The sequence below is a fragment of the Tyto alba genome, unplaced genomic scaffold (assembly GCF_018691265.1).
Source record: "Tyto alba isolate M040663 unplaced genomic scaffold, T.alba_DEE_v4.0 Super-Scaffold_45, whole genome shotgun sequence".
Taxonomy (NCBI): domain Eukaryota; kingdom Metazoa; phylum Chordata; class Aves; order Strigiformes; family Tytonidae; genus Tyto; species Tyto alba.
The window spans coordinates 42,259,970-42,282,209 of NW_024881321.1; the positions used below are offsets into that span (position 1 = coordinate 42,259,970).

General features: G+C 39.8%; 1 protein-coding gene across 3 annotated transcripts in view; it reads left to right on the plus strand.

The window, feature by feature from the left end:
* AFF3 (AF4/FMR2 family member 3) overlaps positions 1-22,240 on the plus strand; it is a 332,912-nt gene that overhangs the window by 177,234 nt on the left and 133,438 nt on the right. For all 3 annotated transcript variants that reach the window (XM_033004937.2, XM_033004938.2, XM_033004940.2), the window contains one exon: positions 19,392-19,478. In XM_033004937.2, the coding sequence (XP_032860828.1) occupies positions 19,392-19,478 (87 nt within the window). The remainder of the gene's footprint in view (positions 1-19,391; positions 19,479-22,240) is intronic.

Consider the following 22,240-nt stretch of genomic DNA (forward strand, 5'->3'; position numbering starts at 1 on the left):
TTTCTGGTGTCACACTGAGCCCTAGTTCCTTCAACCAAAAGGGTGCAATTGCTTTAGAGAAGGAAAAAAAAGCAATTCACATGCCTTTCTTGGGTGAAATTCTCTTGTTGATGAGCTACAGAATATTGGTAGGTCCATTCAGTAACAGACATCTGGAAACGGAAAGAAATCAAGATAAATGCAGCTAAAAGCTATGGGAAAATTCAGCAGGTACACTACTGCACAAAAAAGTCCAAAACCACAACCTATTTATATTCCATGAAAAAAATCAGGATAAAAACCTAACTCCCAATTATTTCATTGTTTTGTTTACATTTGTTGCTAACAAAAGCCTCTGTAATGTATCTCACAGCGACACCATTGTGCTAATTTTCCACTAATCTTTGTCTTCATTGTTTTAGCAGTAAACTCACCCATACTTGACATAGGAACTTGAGCTGAATTTGCCAACAGTTCGGTAATTCTGATAGGCCAGAGGCTGCTGGTTTTGGTCGAGATATAGTAACAGCCAAAGTACAGCTGATCTCATATTGCTGAGTGTGATTTAAAGGAAAATCTTTGAAAGAAGTATAACTGCCTGAATTACTACTCTTTTATATGTTTTTAAATGAGAATGTAAAGGCCAAGGGCATTTTTTCCTATTTAATACTATTAAATCCATCATTAAATCTCTCACTGAACACTGGGTGAATTTAATGGTGCCCTCAAGTGCTGATGCTGATGCTTGACTGTGTTAATATTGTTGTATATACAGATACAATAAATAACACTTAGCTAAGGTAGTATTAGCAATCTTATTGGGTATATCAATACAAATAGCTGTACTAATGAGATTAAGCATCAGAAGCCAATGGCGATGTGCATCTAGGCACTGGGGCTAAAATATGGATAGGGATTCAACACATTGAACCTATCAATAAAACCAAACAGACTAAAAGCTTTATTGCTAGTTGGCACTAAAGGATTAATTTGAAAGTACTGTTTTTATCTTTTCTCATCTCACTTTATAACATGCTCTGTCTTAAAACGTCAGTCTGTCTTGTGTATGGGTATTATGAGTGTTTCTATTTGATGAAAAATCAGCAAAACCACTGGCAGACCACTCTGCTTTGCCTCGCTGTAACCAGAGTTCTCCTTAGTTGACGTAATTCATCACTGGGGATGGACCAGGTTTATACCACTGGTATTTTTTATGTCTGGTATTCCAAGCACAAAGTTTCATTAGTTGAGTCACCTCCAGATCATCATTTCTCCTCTCAGCATACACCAGTTGGGTGCAATTGCCTTGACCATGCAGATTATTTTAAGGTGCCAGGCACAATTCCAGGATCCCATTTTTCTCACACAAAAAGCATGAAATGTTCAAGAATACAGTACTCTTTTACTATTGTAGTAATCTCCAAAGGTCTCCATTTCAATTGGAGGGTGGTCCTTACTTATGCTTTTATTGCTGGTAGGGAAAAAAGCTCTATATTGTGATCTTTCTTCTAATGGGTTTCTGTGTATACTAAAACTTTTAACGATATATCCACTGCTTTGTTTTACTAAGAAACTTACTTAAAGCAAATAGAAAAGAACTATCCTAAAGGACTACCTTTAATCAACAGGGATTAAATCCTTCTCTGGGTAGGAAAGTCATTGAAGGCTTACGTGGGAATGAAGTGATACGTAGACATTATGTGGACCTTCTTATTGCAGTGAGTTGCAGTTTGATGATTCTCATGAAGAGAAATTAAAAGAAACTAACATTTGCTGACACAAAAGAACCTTTCATGACCTATAATATTTTAAATTTCCAATGCTGAGGCAGCTGTTCCTGGTTCCCTGCCCTCTAAAAAATAGGTAACAATTAAAATGTGGTAATGGTATGTCCTGTTTCCTTTTTCCTTATGTATTACTTTAATTTTTCTACATGATTTCTATGAGGTTAAAAAAAAAAAAAAAAAAAAGAAAATAGAAGAAAATATATACATCTTCATTTTCTTAAATGACAGCAAAAGAATGTTAATTTTGCTGTAAAGTGGATAAGTAAATCATGTGTAGTTAAGAGCTCAAAAACAAACAATCATTTGTAACCATCTTACTTCCTTGCACGCCTGTCACGATGCAGCCTATAATTTCATAATCACCTACTGTTTGCTGGCAAACATCTTGAGGAATGTTTTAGAGAGTTGTAAAAACTTTTGTTAGCATCATTTTTCATAACATTCTAACTGTAAAACCAATCTGTCTTCGTGCTGAGAGTCTGTTACAACATCGACAGAGAATGACTAGAAATGATGAGACAGCGTGATACACTAGTCCATGTAGGGTTTCTGTGCACACAAGTGTTTCATCAGGGCAAGTTAAATTGTTTCATAACCAGTCAACTTAGAAACTGCTTCAAAGATCTATTTATTTTTCTTTTCATTCATTTAGTTTGGTTTTAACCAACTTAGATAAATATCAATGTATTTGGTTTTAGTTAAAGTGGCTTAAAACCATTGATTTTTTTAAATAGGTGCAAATTTTTTGTGTAGACAATGCCTATAATATGAATAAGATACTATTGTTACTCTGCTTCTTAATGAAATAAACAGTGTAGTGGATGAATCCAGAAGATGTGCTTTAGGAGCAGAGATAAGGCTTCAGTGTATATTTTAATACCTTTTACTATTTTTTCCAAGTGGAGTCACAGAATGGCATTGTCACCCTTGGCAACTTTTGTGCCGGGGCAGGGATTTTCTTAAGGGATTTTCTGACTCAAGGTTCTTTCAGCCTTAATTCCAGCTTTATGTGTTTTAACTCCTAATAATAGTACGGTACTTACAGATATTTCAAATGTGCTGGGATGATTAATTCAGGTTTGCAGAATACCTTGCAAATGAAAGCCAATGTGTACAGTAAGCACTAAATATTGTTTCAGGGCTTAAAGCAGACAGAGCTTGAGACAATGATAGCTTTGAAGAACCCACTTAATATAAACACTATATAAATGTGAATTGCACAGCTAAAGAATGGTCTCCTTCACTGCTCCATGGACATATTTGCAGCTAGAGGGAAGCACAATTTAAAAACAGTTTTAACAAGGAATGCCAGATTTCTGAGGGAAAACTGGGGCAAACAAAGGGCTTCTCCCTTCCTCCAACAGCTTCCCAAAGGCCACCCCAAGTATAGTGGGGAAAAGTGGCAAGTGATGTTTCATGCTTCTGACACTGGCTCCTGACAACATGATGCTGAGCAGCAGCAGCCTGGGCGGGCTCCCTGACTGTGCATAATGCTCCCACAACCACTCCTAAAAGCACAGTGCTGCTAGTAAGCCTAACATTTTTCTACACAGCAACAAGGGACTGGCCTCAAGCCTTCTCCTTACCCTTGCCAGTCTTTTCAGGGTGCAGGTCTGGATCTTTTTTTCCCAAGGTGGGCACAATAGGAACCTGCAGCCTCTGAAGTGCGGGAACTGCAACTGTGCCAGTCCTGCAAGCAGGGGCAGTGCCTTTGATTGACCCTGTCACAGGACTTCTCTCCTAAACAACCTGCATATTAATGTAGAAAAATAGTATGTTTGTACCTGTTGATTTGTTGCTTTGACTCTGAAACTGATAAAAATGCTTATAACAGGAGCCCAGTGTTCTCTGCTTACCAAGCCCTTTACTGTGATGCAAAAGGCCCTGATTATCTGCTTTTGCCTCTATAAGTTCTTCAAAGACTGAAACATAGCAGCAGGACTTGGGTCTTTTCACTTTCCAGGCTTTATTTTTCCCTCTATTCTCAACAATTACACCTCCAACCTTGTTGCATCCAATTTGCTTTGGCCAGGGTTCACAGCATGCATGGATGGGGGTCTCAGAAGTGCTTGAGGTTCTCTGGATGGAGAGTGCATCCATTGGGACTTCTCTGCTAAATTTCAGCTATTTTGAGGAGTCTTCCAGTACATATTTTGTCTTCTTTTCCTTTTCCTTATGCTTTTGACCCACATATTGGACAAAATCCCTCAAATATTAACACCAGAAGATGTCAAAAAGAAAAGAAAATCACTTCACCCCCTGTAAAATACTGTCAGATGATCTTGTCCACAAAAGTTTCTGTCAATTCACAGATCATTACATTCAGCAGTTCAAGGTGCATTAGTAGTTTTGAGGAGGTTCAACTACATGTTCTACCCTTGGTAGAGGATAAAATATCCTTGGTAGAGAACCTCTACCATTGCACTGTGCAAGTTTGTTTGTGGATTAATTTTTTACTGATGATCCTCCAAATATCTTCCCACTTGTGGTGGTATTTTTACCCCTGTAAAAGTCAACAAAACCTCTTGCTCCTGGTAACTTCTGAACAAAATCATAGCCTAAGTATCCATGGTGCCATGTACATGCTACACGACAGCGCTCATCCCAGAGAGATTATAATTTACATATACATACAGGAATTAGACTACACATGGGGGAAAGGAAGTGCTATTAACTCACTTTTCCAAGTGTGGCAGGATCTGGTCAGCCTTTTATATCACAGAGAACCTTGGGGGAGGCCCACCAGCCTCTGGCTCTAGCACCAAGCCCCACTTTGCCATCTCACTGAATTTTTTCCAGTGTGGGTGGCTGATACTCCAAGAAAATCTGGGTTGTTTGCCCGAGGAGACCTGGAGGGATGACCTCGTTTGTACCTGGCTCCCACTTCTGGCCAGGGCTCACATTCCCCAGGCACTGGGATGAGAGGTTGATAGTACAGAGACCCTCTTTCCTCTATGCCTGGCAAGGGAAGGAAGGCATACGCATTACTGAATACTATAGGAGGCCAAGAGCCACCCTGAGTAGTGGCTGTGCCTGCATGGACCCTCTGGAATACTGTTCTGTGCATCCTGGTCCCGATGCCAGGCATTGAGGCTAGGTGCCTGATGGAGAGCACTTCAGATCCCCTCTGCCATCCAACTGCTCTTCCAGGCTGAGAGAGAATCCAAATGTGACTTTTTAGAGGAAAAAGGTGATAACCAACCAGCTGACCTTCTCCCTACCCACCACATCAAAACTGGAAAACCTAATACTGGGTTGTCTGTATATCTAAACACATTTTAGATGATCACAGATGACCTATCTGGAACAGCAATGTCTTATTAATGTGAAGTTGTTAAAAGGTCATGTGGAATATATATGTTTCCAAGAAACATAGGGAGGGTAGGGAAGAAGACCTTATGAGTGCTTGACTCTCATCCTGATACACAGGTGGACAAGATACAGAATGTGGTAATGCTCTCAGATTTGGAGATAGAGATATAACCTAAGATATGGTCTAAGAAAACATATCAGGCCAGCCTAGCTGAAATAATAGCACTTCCAGGAAGTCATCTCTGAATTCTCCCTCAACTTGTATACGTGAGGCCCAGCACTGATCAAAATCTCTGTGCTAGGTATCATATAAACACGTAAAAAATAAAGCGTTGCTCCAAGGGACACAAGGCCAGACTCAACCTCCCCAGTTGGAGGTACTTTAGGACTGCGTACAGCAACACGGACTCCATCTCTAGACAGTATAGAAAGTCACTTCCAGAGGATGCTCCAGATGTTAGGTTGGCTGATGTGCCCCATGCTGGAGTCTATCTTGCTGACTATATCAAGAGTGTCAGACAGATGCCTTCATTGTGTTGACTCCTCAGTTAAATCCCCAAAGTTAATTGTGATGCATCTGAACCTTAAATAATCAAAAGCAGTAGGATATAACTACAAGCGACGGATTACTGATACATAAGGAAAGAGCAAACTTTTGTTCCTATCTTTCCTAAAACACAATGGAACATCCCTTTCTCTTAATCACTGCTTTTGTGGTCAGTACCTAGCATTCACATGTAAATACAAATGGTTCACATGTTTTCTTGACTTATGAAGCCTGTATTGAGAGCCATAAATGATAAAGGTTTTGATGGACTGAAAAAGAAGCTCCAAAACGAAGAACAAGACACATTTTAGGTGTGAGTCTGAATGGTATTTTTTATCATGCAGTCTGACTAGCATTCTGACCTATGTAACAAGACAGATAACTGCAGCGGCTTCCCTCTTTTTTGAGCCTTGTTATCTTGTATTTGGCTGAAGCATATCGTTCAGAAAAGCATCCTTTCTTGATCTTAAGACTTCAAGAGATGAAGACAGGCATTTTCACAGCACTGCGTCCCAGCAGTGAATCACCAGCTCATGAGTTGTTCTTTTTTTCCTAACTTCAGTTTGCCTTTTTATCCTTCTAACCATTGGCTCATGATACAAGAAGTTAGTGGTTTTCATCTTTTTCTATTGTTGTGAACTGACAGCATTTTCCACTGAGAGGTATTTGGAAATTTTGTACACATGGACTCCTATTAAGAATGAACAACCTTGATTTTTTCAGTCATTTCTTGTGAATCATGTTGAAGGTGTTGAGTAGAGGTTCTACCTTTTATCTTGGGATACTTGACAGCTGTCTACAAATAAGTTTTCTAAAAGTCATGTTAAAGCATTTTTTATTCCCCTATGAAGATGCTTATGCAAACCAAGCACAGTAGCTCTTAGTCTAACAGGGCTGATCTCTGTAAATATCTGTGATTTTTTTTTTTATATTCCTTTTTTCACCTTCTCAGAATTTCCAGAATTTTTAAGGAAATATGATCAAAGAAACAGGCTGTTCCAGCATTGGCCTCACCAGTTTTATTGTGCTGCTTCTCCACTTGCAAATGCACAATGATGGCATGAGCTCTTTCGGCAAGAGCATGATATGCTGGGAGATTATTTTTGGTTGCTTGTCCTCTGGTGATCTCTAATTCTTTTCTTGGTCCAGTGTCCCAGTCTACCAGGTATATATGATATTCATTTGTGGACATGAGTTTGTCTGTGTTCAACTCTGTACAACTCTTTACTCTTAGCTGAACTGGTCTCTGTTGGCTTCAGCCATCACATTGTGCCACTGTGCTACTTCTAGAATACAAACCATCAAGATTTAACATCTTTCTGTCAATTCAGATCTAGGAGGCCCACAATAGAACCTTGAGAACAGATGGTTGAATTCACATACACTGAAGCACGCAGTGCTACACTGATTTCTTAATCTCATTCAGACTAAATGACTTGTATATGAACACATTCCCCAAGTTGTCACAGCATCATAAACAAAATTGTTTGCTAATTGCAGTCAGCCACATCCATGCAAGGTTGTCCAGGAAGGATTTACAGGCTGCTTTGCCTTGCAGAACCATTCTGTGCTACGGCAGGGAAAAGGGAAGGAGAGTCCCTGCCTAGAATCTCAGCTCCACAGTCAGAGGTCTCATCCCAGTGTAATTTTCACCTGTAAATCGAGCACATTTCATCTAATATCATTAAGAAACCACAAGTGCAAAACCTCTCAGAGCTACATGTGACAGAAATTTAACTTCTAATACTTTAATTCTGTCTTTTTCCTTCTGTGGTCTTTTCTTACCCTCTCTATCATCTTTTCACACTGACCAAGGTTTGTTGTAGTAGCACAGAACAGAAGCTTTCATTCTTGTTATGGTTGGCAGTCTTCACAGGTATGTTAGCCAAAAGGCATTCTGGTATCACCTTAAACCTTAACTCAGAGCACAAGGTATTTACTTCATGTAATGTCTGCCCATACCTTGTGCACAGAGCACACAGACACTACTGTGTTACCCATAAGTTCATGAAGCTTGAAATGCTCAATCAGTTGGCTGAACAAGCTGAACTAAAATTAACAGTTCATACCTACTGGTGAATCTCCACTGTAGTTGCACAAAAGAGGTCTTTGTACAAGCCCACAGGCTCCCAGGAACCAAGTAAGTCTTTATGGTACCCCTAACCCTCTTAAACTGGCTTCAGGAGTATGAAAGATTGAAACTAAAAACAAATTAGGCTAAACGAATGACCAGCTGTTTCACCTTCTGTCTAGGGGGTGAACCAGGACGAGTAATGGACCTATCAGAAAGCTTCCAACCCACCCACAAAATAAGAAACTGGAAAAATTTGTCCAGTTTCAAAAAAACCCAAGATTTTGTTCACCACTGATCTTGTTCTTACATCTAGTAGTGTATTTTTGTCTGAAATAAAGGCATGTTTCTATTAGAACATTACATGTATTTGTAGCAAAGATATTTCAGTATTGCTAAATATTTACCATGAAGGTATTTTTGTCTTCTCCAAACCACAGATGTTTTCCTTAGAAAATGTGTCTTTTTTTTTTTTTTTTTAGCTTTGGGCAGTTTTTTGTCTGCTCCTTTGTCCATATTAATACAATCATCCATCAAAACCAGGGTAAGACCCTGACCAGTGTCCTGGTCTTTATTTTCAATAGACTTTGTTTTAACTTCTTGAAATGTTTCCAAAGTGTTCCTGAAGCCACATTGCTTTGTTAGCAGATTGCAGAATTAACGTGCTTGTTACAATCTCTGAAAATGTCTATGTGCACTTTTTCATTATTATCTGAAATCATGCAGAGATCTGGACCTTGAAGTATCCTAGGTCTTTTCCTTTCCTCTTTCTCCTCCCCCCACTCCCAAGAGGCAGCTATTCATCTTCATTAGCCACTTCTGTTAGCTTGCTGCCAACTGAGACTAGAAAACTAGCTGCATCAGTCTTGCATGGCAATTCAGGAATTAGAATCCACAGTCCTTGGGTGCAGGAGGTTAATGCACTAATAAAGATTGTACCTTGATTAACCACATCATCTCAGCTTGCCCAGGCAAGGCTGGTTTTCAGACAGTTTGTCATATCATATGGCCCAATGCATTCATCTAAAACCATAGCTTCTTAGCTAAGAACAGTTATTTATCACTGCGACTAAAGGAGAATTTTGTCATTTCTTTTTCTTTTCTTTTCTTTTCTTTTCTTTTCTTTTCTTTTCTTTTCTTTTCTTTTCTTTTCTTTTCTTTTCTTTCTTTTCTTTTCTTTTCTTTTCTTTTCTTTTCTTTTCTTTTCTTTTCTTTTCTTTTCTTTTCTTTTCTTTTCTTTTCTTTTCTTTTCTTTTCTTTTCTTTTCTTTTCTTTTCTTTTCTTTTCTTTTCTTTTCTTTTCTTTTCTTTTCTTTTCTTCTTTTCTTTCTTTTCTTTTCTTTTCTTTTCTTTTCTTTTCTTTTCTTTTCTTTTCTTTTCTTTTCTTTTCTTTTCTTTTCTTTTCTTTTCTTTTCTTTTCTTTTCTTTTCTTTTCTTTTCTTTTCTTTTCTTTTCTTTTCTTTTCTTTTCTTTTCTTTTCTTTTCTTTTCTTTTCTTTTCTTTTCTTTTCTTTTCTTTTCTTTTCTTTTCTTTTCTTTTCTTTGAAGAATATTTAAAAGTTTTTAAGGAAACCCTCTAAAATCTGTTCTGATTTACCTGTAAAGGGACATGTTCTCCCTTTCCTGATAGTTTGAGATAAATCTTTTTACCTTAAACTCTGATATGAACAAACATGGCATGGGTTATACCCTAATTAACACTTGCTCTTAGAATCAAAACACATTTATTTTGGGTATCCATAACTTATTCTACACTTACAGGCTCACCTAGTCCCCAAAAAAACAATAAAAATTTGCAAGACTCTTAAATAATTATATTAATACAATGAAAGACCTGAATAAGTCAGTTTGATAAGTAAGCAACTGTAGCCTTTTACATTTAGGTGTCCTAGATTGCTGAACCTTGACTAAATGTTGCAGGTTATTTGCAGGATGGATCCACTAAAGCAGAGATAATGTATTCCAAACATAAACTTACTGCACTGGCATTTGTGATTTTCTGTAGAGTGAACTGATCCATAGATCGCGTTGCAAATGTTCATGATTTGGAATGGTTTAGTTCTGTAGATAACAAATATCTGGAGATTTAATGCTGAATACATTCTTTAATGCGGCAGTCTGCAAAATCTCTGACCTTCTCTCTTTCCAAGGGCCTAATTTCTCTTTTTTCCTTTCCTTCTCCCCAGTCCACAGGCATGTGCGCACGCACACACACACACACACACACACGCAGGGTCCTGTTTCTATCAAGCAATTTCAGCTGATGCCCATCCATGCAGGTCTGAAGAACTAAGTACAGCACAAATGACACTGTCACATGCTACACAATTACCTTTATTTCTTTGCTTAGAACAAAAAAAGATTCCTTGACAGGCACTCTCCCCTGGATTGTCATATATCTTTGGATGTTATACTGATGAAGCCTATTGAAAGGAATTCATATTACAGAAAGCGACAGGACATTTCAAGGGTCTTGGGACTGGAGCCAAAGGGGAGATGTGGTAGAATGTGTTTTGGAGCAGATTGTTATGAAAAAAGTGACTCCTTGAAATCATTTTAGCAGGAGTAGGGCAGATAGAATAACTGCTGACTGAGGTTCAGTGCTAAACTGGCACCAATCTCGGTGTAAATGGTATCCTTACAGCTATTTCAGCTCTGTGACAGGGAGCTCATATTAGTTCTCTTATTTCATCCTTCAGTTAGTGGGTGGGAGAAACCATGTTTTTCATTTTTCTCAAGTTTAGAAAGCATTTTGCATCATATGTGACATAAATATTTATAAATTAAAACCTGCCCAAATAAGTGGATGGAAAGGGAGTAAAAATGGAAGCAACAGGAGCTGGAAAATGGCAAGATATTTTGTTAGGCAGTGGTAGTTTGGAATAACATCTTATCAAAAGGATAATGACAAAATAAAAGATGCTTAAATGAAAAGAGGAAAATTATCAAGTGCTCAAAGGAAACTACAGGATTTATGATGAAGAAGAAAAAGAGTTAAGGAGATGTAGTTTGGGTAAGTGACATTGTAAATGAATGAGAAAACAGCTTTATCTTTCTACTTTACAGGCATATATTTGAGGTTTGTGTTAGAAAAGTTGCAGCAATAACAGATACTAGAGGAATCAATTTAAAAAAAATAAAATTTGCTTTTCATATCACGGGAACCGTATCGCAGTGAAATGCTGTCAGCTTCAACATAGTCTCCAAAAGTTTCAGTGTCAGACTCATTGCTTTGGATGTTTGACACTAAAATCATAGCCGTGTTGTCAGCTAGTGGCAGTGTAGCTTCACTGAACTGAAAGGGATCTTTGCCAACTGACAGCATATGAAGAGAGAGTCTCCTGTGTTAAAAAAAAAAAAAAAAAAAAAAAAAAAAAAAAAAATCAATCTATTTTATGAAGACAGGAAAGTAACAGGATTAGAGGTTCTCAAACTGCGTCCTGTGATCACTTGTTAAAGGGTCTTGGAAAGCTCTGCATTAGCTTTGTGTTGGCTTGACTTCCATCTGAATAAATATATCTAAAGCTTCCTTAAAATGTGCATTTTAGTATACGTAACTACAAAGAGAGAACCACTGTGGGCCCTGTGAGCTAACCAGCAGAGTATTTGCAAAGGAAAATTGTGTCTCACCAATATCTTACAATTCCTGCAACATGTCAGTAGAGCAGTGGATGAAGTTGAACCAACTAAAATAATTTTCCAAAGGTGTTTGACAGGGTCCTTTATGAGACACTATAAACATTTCTTAAATCATCATCTGTGGAGAGACAAAATATTATGAATCAAAAATTGGCTAGATGAGCACAAGTGAAGAAGAGGATTAAACAGTCAATTTTCTTAATGGCCCAATGATAAATTCTGGTTTTGTCAGCAAACGGACAGCAAGATAAAACATGTGGCTAGATTTTAAATATAGATGATACCAGTGTCCCTACTTTTTATTAATTACAATTTTTCTGAATCAGTTCAACCATTCCTGGTATCACGTGCCACAGAGCAAGATTGATGGCTCTAGATAAATAGCATTGCCTTAATTCTAGGGTGAATACTATTATTTACCTCTGCTTTGTACTTTTCCTGAAAAATTACCTACAAGCTAGGGTTAAAAGCCTCAAACAAAACACTGCCAAGCAGTCATTAACCCACAAGAAATGTCTTGTTACTTAATTGTTGCTGCGGAAACTGAATTTGAAGAAAGGATAAGCAATACTATAGATTTCTTTATTTGAAGGTTTTCTCTGCAGTAAGAAGAAAAGCCAAGTTGGCACATTGACTAAAATTAACTAGGCTTGGATCTTTATAGTTTGTAAAACTGGACATTTATGTATAAATGCTGAAAACTGATTTACTACAGGTGGAGACGAGTTGAGCTGTAGAGTTGTAGAATTACAATATGTGTGTGAATGAGACATGCCATCACCACCACTACAAAGATGTCAGTGTGAAACAACATTGCTGCAACCCTCACAAGAAGAAATGTGTTAAAAAAAAAGAAGGGGTCTCAGAGCCTCGCCTCAGTCTTATGCATCTGGCTGCAGGAGGAGAAGGGTAGTTGTCATCTCAAACAAGCTGTCCTGCAACTGGGTACATGTGCTTATCCACATGTATTTTTAAGCAGTCTAGTCGAGGCTTCCTTCTTTCATCCAGAATTCTTTGTTTTCCCCACTTCTGGACCCCAAAAGGCTTCTCAGTGCTTCCTTTAATTAACATTATTCAGGACCTTAAAGTTAACTTAAGTTTGGAAGAAGATCTAAAATGGTTTAAAATTAGACCATCTTGTAGTGGATTGAACATTTTCTGGTGCCAGGTACTTTGGACTTTTTGTTTGATTTGTGCTAAAAAAGATCCCTGCTTTTTTCCCTTCCTAATTTCAAAAACATTTTGTGTCAATTAATGTTCTAATACTAGTTTGAAGGTGCCAAGGATCTTAAGTACATTTAAATGTACTACTACCCCACCTTCCCAGGTGGTGCCCTTGCATAATCAGGTGCACTGATTTTTCAGGTAGGCAGTGATGAAGATGAAAAAGGAAATCTGAGGGCAATCAAGAGAGACTTCAGGGCCTTGGGATGACTGGTTAAGGGATCAAGAGCACAAGTAGTGCTCTCCTCTATAATTCCAGTTGCAGGGAATGACAAGGGAAGAAACAGGAAGAGCCAACAGATCAATACCTGCCTCCAAGCCTGGTATCTCCAGCAGAATTTGAGGTCTTTTGATCATGGGTCAGTTTACATGACACCAGGCCTGATGACAATAGATGAGGTACACCTCTCTCAGAGGGGAAAAAGAATCTTTGCACAGGAGTTAAGAGAGCTCATTGAAAGAGCTTTAAACTAGATTTGAAGGAGGAAACAGATAAAACCAGGCTTGCTAGAGATAAGCCTGGGGACAACAGGCCAATGTTCAAGGGACAGTGTGCTAGAAAGGTCCTTTGGTCTGCTGTCTCTGTGGAGGCAAGGGATGGAGATCCCTGCAAGAGCAAAGGCACAGGGGTTATTGATACCTTAGAAACTATAGAAGCGCCTGACAATGGTCATGTAGGAACTAGGGCTTCTCCCCCCAGAAAGGTGGCAGTATCAGTAGTCCAACTGAGGGGCATCTACACCAACGCACACAGCGTGGGCAACAAACAGGAGGAGCTGGAAGCCACTGTGCAGCCGGATAACTAGGGCATGACATAGCTGCCATCGCAGAAACATGGTGGGATGACTCGCACAACTGGAGGGCTGCAATGGATGGTGTAAAGTCTTCAGAAGGGGTAGGCAAGGAAGGAGAGGCGGTGGGGCAGTCCTGTATGTTAGGAAGTGCTTTGATTGTCTAGAGCTTAGTGATGGAGATGATAGGGTTGAGTGTTTATGGGTAGGAATCAGGGGGAAGGCCAACAAGGCAGATACCATGGTGGGAGTCTGTTATAGACCACCCAACAAGGATGAAGAGGTAGATGAAATATTCTATAAGCAGCTGGGAGAAGTATCACAATCGCTATCCCTTGTTCTCATGGGGGACTTCAACTTACCAGGTGTCTGCTGGAAATACAATATAGCAGAGGGGAAACAGTCCAGGAGGTTTCTGGAATGTGTGGAAGATAAATTCCTCACACAGCTGGCGAGTAAGCCAACTAGGGAAGGAGCCCCACTGGACCTGTTGTTTGTGAATAGAGAAGGACTTGTGGGTGATGTGATGGCTGGTGGATGTCTTGGGCTTAGCAATCACAAAATGACAGCTTCTGATTCTCAAAGAAGTAAGGAGGGGTCTCAGCAGAACTGCTACCTTGGACTTCTAGAGGGCAGACTTTGGCCTGTTTAGGAGACTGGTTGACAGAGTCCCCTGGAAGGCAGTTCTGAAGGGCAAAGGAGTCCAGGAAGGCTGGACATTCTTCAAGAAGGGAATCTTAAAGGCACAGGAGCAGGCCATCCCCATGTGCCAAAAGACGAGCTAGTGGGGAAGACAACCGGCCTGGCTGAAGAGAGCTTCTGCTGGAACTCAGGAAAAAATGGAGAGTTTATGACTTTTGGAATAAGGGGCAGGCAACTCAGGAGAACCGCAAGGATGTCGTGAGGTCCTACAGGGAGAAAATTAGAAGGGTCAAAGCCCAACTAGAACTTAATCTGGCTACTGCTGTAAAATACAGTAAAAAATATTTCTATAAATACATTAGCAACAAAAAAAGGGCTAAGGAGAGTCTCCATCCTTTAGTGGATGCGAGGAGAAGCATAATGACAAAGGATGAAGAAAAGGCTGAGATACTTAATGCTTCATTTGCCTCAGTCTTTAATAGTAAGACTTGTTGTTGACCAGGTACCCAGCCCCCTGAGCTGGAAGACAGGGATGGAAAGCAGAATGAAGCCCCCATAGTCCAAAGGGAAATGATTAGCAACCTGCTACATCACTTAGACACACACAGGTCTATGGGGCCAGATGGGATCCACCCAAGGGTACTGAGGGAGCTGGCAGCAGTGCTCACCAAGACGCTTCCAACCATTTATCAGCAGTCCTGGCTAACTGGGGAGGTCCCAGTTGACTGGAAGTTAGCAAATGTGATGCCCTTCTACAAGAAGGGCCAGAAGGAAGATCTGGGGAACTACAGGCCTGTCAGTCTGACCTCAGTGCCAGGGAAGGTTATGGAACAGATCATCTTGCGTGCCATCACGCTGCACATACAGGACAACCAGGTGATCTGGCCAAGTCAGCGTGGGTTTATGAAAGGCAGGTCCTGCTTGACTAACCTGATCTCCTTCTATGACAAGGTGACACACTTAGTGGATGAGGGAAAGGCTGTGGATGTTGTCTACCTAGACTTTAATAAATTACACCATTTCCCACAGTGTTCTCCTGGAGAAACTGGTGGCTCGTGGCTTGGACAGGAGTACTCTTCACTGGACTAAAAACTGGCTGCATGGTTGGGCCCCAAGAGTTGTGGTGAATGGAGTTAAATCCAGTTGGTAGCCAGTCACAAGTGTGGTTCCCCATGTCTCAGTATTGGGGCCAGCTCTGTTTAATATCTTTATCAGTGATCTGGATGAGGGCATAGAGTCAACCCTCAGTAAGTTTGGAGACAACACCAAGTTGGGTGGGAGTGTTGGTCTGATTGAGGGTAGGAAGACTCTACAGAAAGATCTGGATGGGCTGGATTGATGAGCCGAGGCCACTTGTGAGAGATTCAACAAGGCCAATTGTGAGGTCCTGCACTTAGGTCACAACATCCCCATGCGATTCTACAGGCTTGGGGAAGAGTGGCTGGAAATCTGCCTGTCTGGTGGAAAAGGACCTGGAGGTGTTGGTCGACAGTTAGCTGAATATGAGCTGGCAGTGTGCCCAGGTGGCCAAGAAGGCCAATAGCATCCTGGCTTGTGTCAGAAATAGTGTGGCCAGCAGGACTAGGGAAGTGACTGTCCCCCTGTACTCATCTCTGATGAGGCTACATCTCGAATACTGTGTTCAGTTTTGGGTCCCTCGCTACAAGAAAGACATTGGGGTGCTGGAATGTGTCCAAAGAGCAACAAAGCTGGTCAAGTGTCTAGAGCTCAAGTCCTGTGAAGATCGGCTGAGGGAATTGGGGTTGTTTAGCCTGGAGGAAAGGAGGATGAGGGGGAGACTTTATTGCTCTCTACAACTACCTGAAAGGAGGTTGTATCGAGGTGGGTGTCAGTCTCTTCTCCAAAGTAACAAGTGATAGGACAAGAGAAAATAGCCTCAAGTTGTGCCAGGGGAGGTTTAGATTGGATATCAGGAAATAATTCTCTGAAAGGGTTGCCAAGCATTGGAACAGGCTGCCCAGGGAAGTGGTTGAGTCACCATCCCTGAAAGTATTCAAAAGACTTGTAGGTGTGGCACTTAGGGACATGGTTTAGTGGTGGTCTTGGCAGTGTTAGATTTACAGTTGGACTCAATGGTCTTAAAGGTCTTTTCCAACCTAAACAAGTCTGTGATTCTATGAAATTTCCATCATTCCATTTGAAACATGGTTTGCAGTCCAGTGGGTGCTTTATGTCAATACTGCCAATCCCAAACTCCAAAGACAGGCAAGTTAGATGAGCAGAAAAGAGAAGCTGTGCATGAAAGTTTTTTAACAGTAGAAGTTGAGTCCTTTATATTTAGTTAGATAGTTGCCATTTGTGTTCACAATTTCAAACATTTCACACCATGTACTAAAAAAAAGATGTTGATATAATCATATGTCACCACTAGTGCTTTTAATCTGTCTCAGATATCTTCAGATAGAGTCTAAAATCAAAAGAGTTGGCACACAGGAACATATTCTGGATTTGTTTCTGCTTGACCTTGGAAAGTGTTGACACTTGCTGGACAACACCTAAATCCTTTCTCCTAATTTTTGAGATTCTGTTTGTGGCAGCCAGAAGGAGACTGTGCACATAGTTTAATGTTTCTCTTTTCAAAAGATATTTTACTAAATTTAAATCTTACCACTCCTCAGTGATGACAACCCATAGTTTGGGGTATTTTTCATGTTAGTTTTCTGATTTTTTTTTTTTTTCTAATTTGATTTCATTTTATAGTTGTCTGAATTCCAAAGATTAGGGATAAATATGCCATATGACCACAACTCAAAATATTATTCCAGTACATTCACATTCAGATATTCATGATAATGGCAGTTATTAACCCTGGCAAATATCAGTGGTCTTACTAAATCTTTGTGTCAGAAAGGGTTACGTCAAAGTTAAATTATGTAGAAAGCTTTATTATATACCACAACTCAAAGCAAAAAGTGAGAAGAGAAGCTAGCTGAAAAAAAAAAAAGACCATTAAGGCCATTTTTCATTGAAGTGTGGATGAGAAATAATCTTTGGGAAAAAAAGAAATGAAAGATTTTGACATGTCAAAAAAAAGGTCATCCTTATTTTTAATCAGCCCTGTGGTCTTTTCCCTGGATGAAAGCATCATTGTTGGACTCGATCAGGCAAGGTGGGAGGGAAGAGCTCTGCAGCTGTAACAGATTGGTTTGTGCATGGCATGTAGCATACTTCTCAGAAGTTGTTTTCCTAAAGGTGACAGTGGAGGTCAGTCACCATATAGCCTGGAGGAACTGCTTCTTGGGCAAATGGAAATCATAAGTACTGAATAGCATATTTCACAAGTAGGATAACTTCAGGTCAAAGCCACCAGATGTTCCCAGTCTGGCTGCCCCAATTCTTCAATTGATGGAGATAACCTCACGCATTGCCATTCAGTAGAAAGGGACACTTAGTTCATTCCTATGAATACTTTTGGGCTCAGCACCTTAACTTGGAGGGAAAAACACTTTGTTTGTTTGGGAATGGGGTTTTACTGGTGGAAACACCTTTAGTCTATATGCACAACATCCCATTTTCTAGAAAGTAAGCAAATGGTCCTGTAAGGGAAAAGCAGAGAAAAGCAAGTGAGAAAGTGATAATATTTTAGATCACAGCCTTATGATTAAATGTCCACATTACAAATCTCCTTTTTGTCAATTTATTTACTGTTAGAATATTTATCAATATATAATTCCTTAATCTTTTGAAAACAATAGCATATGTGCCAAGTACTTCTACCAAACAACAATCTGGTTGCCGGTATTTTTTGTTGCCTGAGTTTAAAGAATTTACTGTGTATTAAAAATTACTATATACTGCTATTGCTGGCACTTATCTGATAAGGAAATCATAAGATGAACAGTCTGCCTCAAAGAACTGAAAAGCAAAGCAATTCTGATACTGAAACTGCAAAACAAATGATGCTCTGATTAGAGGCACACACATAGATTATAGAAGTATAATAAATCATGTAACTTTTTAGCCTCAAATAAAATAGAAGAATGCAGTTTTTATTACAAAATAAACTGTTTATCAAGAATTATTTAAAGGTGACATTTATTACTAATAAACTATGTTGAAAGAGCTGATCCTTTCATTGACAGAACAACCAGACACTTTCCTCTATGTAAAAAATGCCCCAGCTCAGTCCCTACTGGGTCAGGAAGCACTTCCATCAGCACTAACAAAGGATGGGCAAGAGACTCACCCGCACTTTTTTTCACAGAAGAACATTTACTTTTCTCTTTAAAAAGGAATGAGTCATGGAAATATGACTCCAGTATTATTTTGGGACTGACCATGGATCTCAGCACGACTCCTTGGAATATCACTAAGAAACAATTCCACAGTCAGCTAATGGTATCAAAACCCAGCAAAGCATCTGCCAGGCAAACTCTTGATAGTGTCAGCAAGCCCCCTGCTTAGGCAGGATGTTATTTGCTCTTCAGCTCATGAAACTTATGGACCAACTCTTCAGGGTTGTCATGCTCCACGCTGCTTCTCATATTAATTGTTAAGTTACTGCGTGCCAAATATTATGGCTGCTGGTGCTGAACATGTCAAAAAACATGTCCATCCTTTAACAGCCTGCACTAGAGAGGAATATGAAGCCTCTCTCTTAAAAAACTTCTTGTCTGAAGTGTTTAATTTATACCCCCCCAAAAGCAGCCTTGTTTTGGAGGCCAATTCATTCAGGCTTGAATGATAATGGTACTGAATGTGTGTCTACCTGCTACATCAAGAATAACTGCATACAAGTCAAGCCAAGCCACATATGTCTCAGCTACTAAAAAATGTCCTTCAAAACACCATGGAGGAGACAAAGGTGAAGTGCAGCACTCATTGTTTAGGGCTTGCCACATGTCTGTGTCCTGCAAGGCACAAACACATCTCAGTTAGGAACTTATTCAACTCCTTTACAATGAAAAGGGCAATTTTAGGAATTAACCATTCAGCAAGTGTTAAGCATTTATCATTCTGACTTTGTCTATGAAATCTATTTCATGATTAGTCCATAGTGTGTACCTCATGTCTTGGTCATGAACTGACATTTCTGCTTTCATACTACAAAAAAAAGTTCTTTTGTTAGTCTCACCAGCCAGTATATATTTCATGATTAAAATGTGGTTGCAGATTATCAGAAAAATCAAATTTATTGCACTTAAGAGACGTTAACTATTCTGGAAAATAAAACTGTGCTTAAGAAGTACTCTCAAGAGTCTGTGATAAAAATCAATGTAGTTCATGTATTGTCTAGATTATATGTGAACTGGGCATCTTCTAGAAGCAGCAGTAACTTAATTATTCCACTACCCAGGCACTCTTTCCACTGATGTACTATCATTATCTCCTATTCCATTAACTTCCTAAACACAGTTTGCTGTACAATATTGTTTTTCAGGAGATGACCCATTCATGGCCACCACCACTGTCAGCTATTCACACACCAGGAAAGGCAGAACAAAGCAAGTTTTCCTTCCCAAACAAGGTAAGACATGCAACATCATGTACAACTGTGCCTTTTGCACATCAAAATATGTCCAATGTGAGCCCTACCTAAGCATGTGAGGTCTCTGGGCTGAGGTTGATGGCGTGCTGATGTCTTTCTCCATGTGTGTGCCAGTGTCCCCTGCCTTTTCCCTGTTTACAGTCTCTGCAGGGTTACATGGTGTTTTTTGCTTATCTCCTGGCAGCAGCACTGATGCTGGTGTGTGGGTCACAGGTTCCTCACCACAAGGCAAAGCCACAGGTGTCCTTGGTGGGCTGTCCTGATGTGGTGCCATCTGCGTGTACCTCCAGTGGCTCCTGACTGATACCTCAGGGCACGTACAGCTGCTGAGAGTCAGGAAGCTTCTGCTCTCATCTATTGTTCCTGCTTCATTTGGCTTCTGTAGCCAACATTTGTGTTGAAACAATTGAAGTCTGACGTGGGCTTTACTAATACAGTGGCCTCTTCAGTCAGGGGCTGAGGAGTAGGCATACATCCCCTGCCACCAACCTGTCTTCAGGGGCAGCTTTGCTAGACAGGCAGGCAGCCCAGTGCCATGATGCCCAGCTGGGCCACAGAAATATTATCCAGGGAAGTATTTGGTCCCTCAAGGGACCAAGGCCACCGGTCCTGCCGATGGTCCCTTGAAACCCACTCCACTATTGTACATGTATCTCAGGGAGGATGTAGTGCAGCATGGCAAAGCTCATCAGCATAAGCTTGGGGGAAACCACATTATTTATACATGGTAAGTCAGGAGGGAATTAAATCAGCTATCCTATGCAACAGCCAATAAAAATTTCACATTGTATCACCATATACTGTTTATATGCCACAGGCATATTTCATGAAGTGTTCAAGCTTGAAAGATGGTATTGATGCTGTTTATAGTCTTTCTCCTGTTAAAGCAAGCTCCTTTGGTAACTTTTAAGTCCATTCTGCAAAATCTAGTGCAGGGAATAATTATAACCACAAAGCCAAGAAACCTTCAAGATTTGCCTACAGTAAAACAGCTTTTCCGTGGATGAGAATGTCATGATTTTGAAGTACCAGGGGTGTAAACCAAAACATCTCTGGCATGTTATGAAAGAAAAAGAAGGAAATAACTCACTGTCTATTTGCTCATTGAAGGCAGACAGCTGATTGAAGATGGCAGGCGATCTAGAGGCTTGTTACATTAGAGTAAGTCTAGTAGGAGATAGATGGATCAGCAGCTTACGGGCAGGTGAAGTGCCCAGATGTGGATGACAAAACCAAAGTGGTGCTTGCCGTTCTGCAGTTTCTGCCATAATTATCACCACGTGATGTGTTTGCATGGCACATGCTCAGATGGGCATGGGCAAGATACGTACCTGTTGGCATATCTGTGTGGCCATCATGAATGCACTTCTTCCCAACTAAATGCGTTGTGATAAATATAATAAAAGGAGAACCACAGACCACAGGGCAAAGATATGCGAATAATGGTTGATATTGACTTTCTCATCTTCTCTTTGCCTGTTTATCCATCTCTCTGGGAAATATTCTAATAGAACTGCAGAGCTGTTTCAGAGATCTACCCTTCATTTTTAAAGAGCCTTTTCCTAGGTGATTACCTTTTCTCTTACCAAAGTAGATTTTTCCATTTCATTTAAGCTTAGGATGAACAAGATTACATTCTACTAACATATGAGCATACTTTTGTACATATAACTTCACAATTGTATTGTGGCCTGGGTGGTCTGTATGGTCAGAAATTAGAGTGCTTTGTGTGAGATGGGGAAGAAGTACCTAACAAAACTCACCAGAGTCCTGGAAAAATTTTGCATTACTGCCCATAGATTATGTTAATTTTAGACATCACTTTTATTTTAAAATATTTAGAAGTAATTAAAAGTTACTTCTGTGTCTTACTCTGAACCTATACAGTCACAGACTTTAGAAGGCATCTGCTTTTCAGGCTTCAAAATGCAAAGAATGGTTTCCTAATTTTTCAAATATGTCTTTGAAACATTCGTAAGCTAGCTATTGCTTTTCACAAAGTGTGGTGTAAAACCCTTATTGGATCTCATAGGGGATGTCTCCATAACTCTTACGGAGCTTTCCCACAGGTAAGCTATGTAGCTGTCCCATCTTGTTAAAATCTAAAGGCCTACACCAAACTGTTGTGGATCTCACATTATTCAGATAAATGGTCCTGTCAGTTAAGTGGTGCCAAGGCCAGCAAAGAGACTAAAAGGCTAAATTCAGGGCATTGGCTTCATCTCTTAATTCCAAGCAATGCATGGCACCATGAATTCATTTTCAGTCTTTATGGCAGTGTGAGAGATCAGTTCAGTTCATTTGATATGACTCTTCCAGCCAGAGAAGCAAGTAGGCTACAATCCTTTTTAACAGAAGACAGTTCCAAAGTGTAAAGATACTCATCCTTCTGGGAATGAGAAAGAAAAAGAAGCTTGTAGGACTCATGCCCTGTTGCAAGGATGCAAATCATCCTTACTTTTCTGTCTATAAAAGCTGAGTGTCAGCATCGTTAATTCCCATACATGCCACACCGCTTTTAACCTGCAATTCAAGTAATTAGTGATCTGACAGCTTAAAACTTGAAATTTATTAATTAGGCTACTAAAGTTGCAAAGGCCACAGCAACTATAACGAGACTGGTTTTGAAATCAGTCTAGTAATAAAAGCTAAATAACTGAGGTTTATGAATCACAAATATAACAGAATTGCATATTTGAATCTGCGTATAGTTGTATAGATGTGTCCATCTATACAACTAT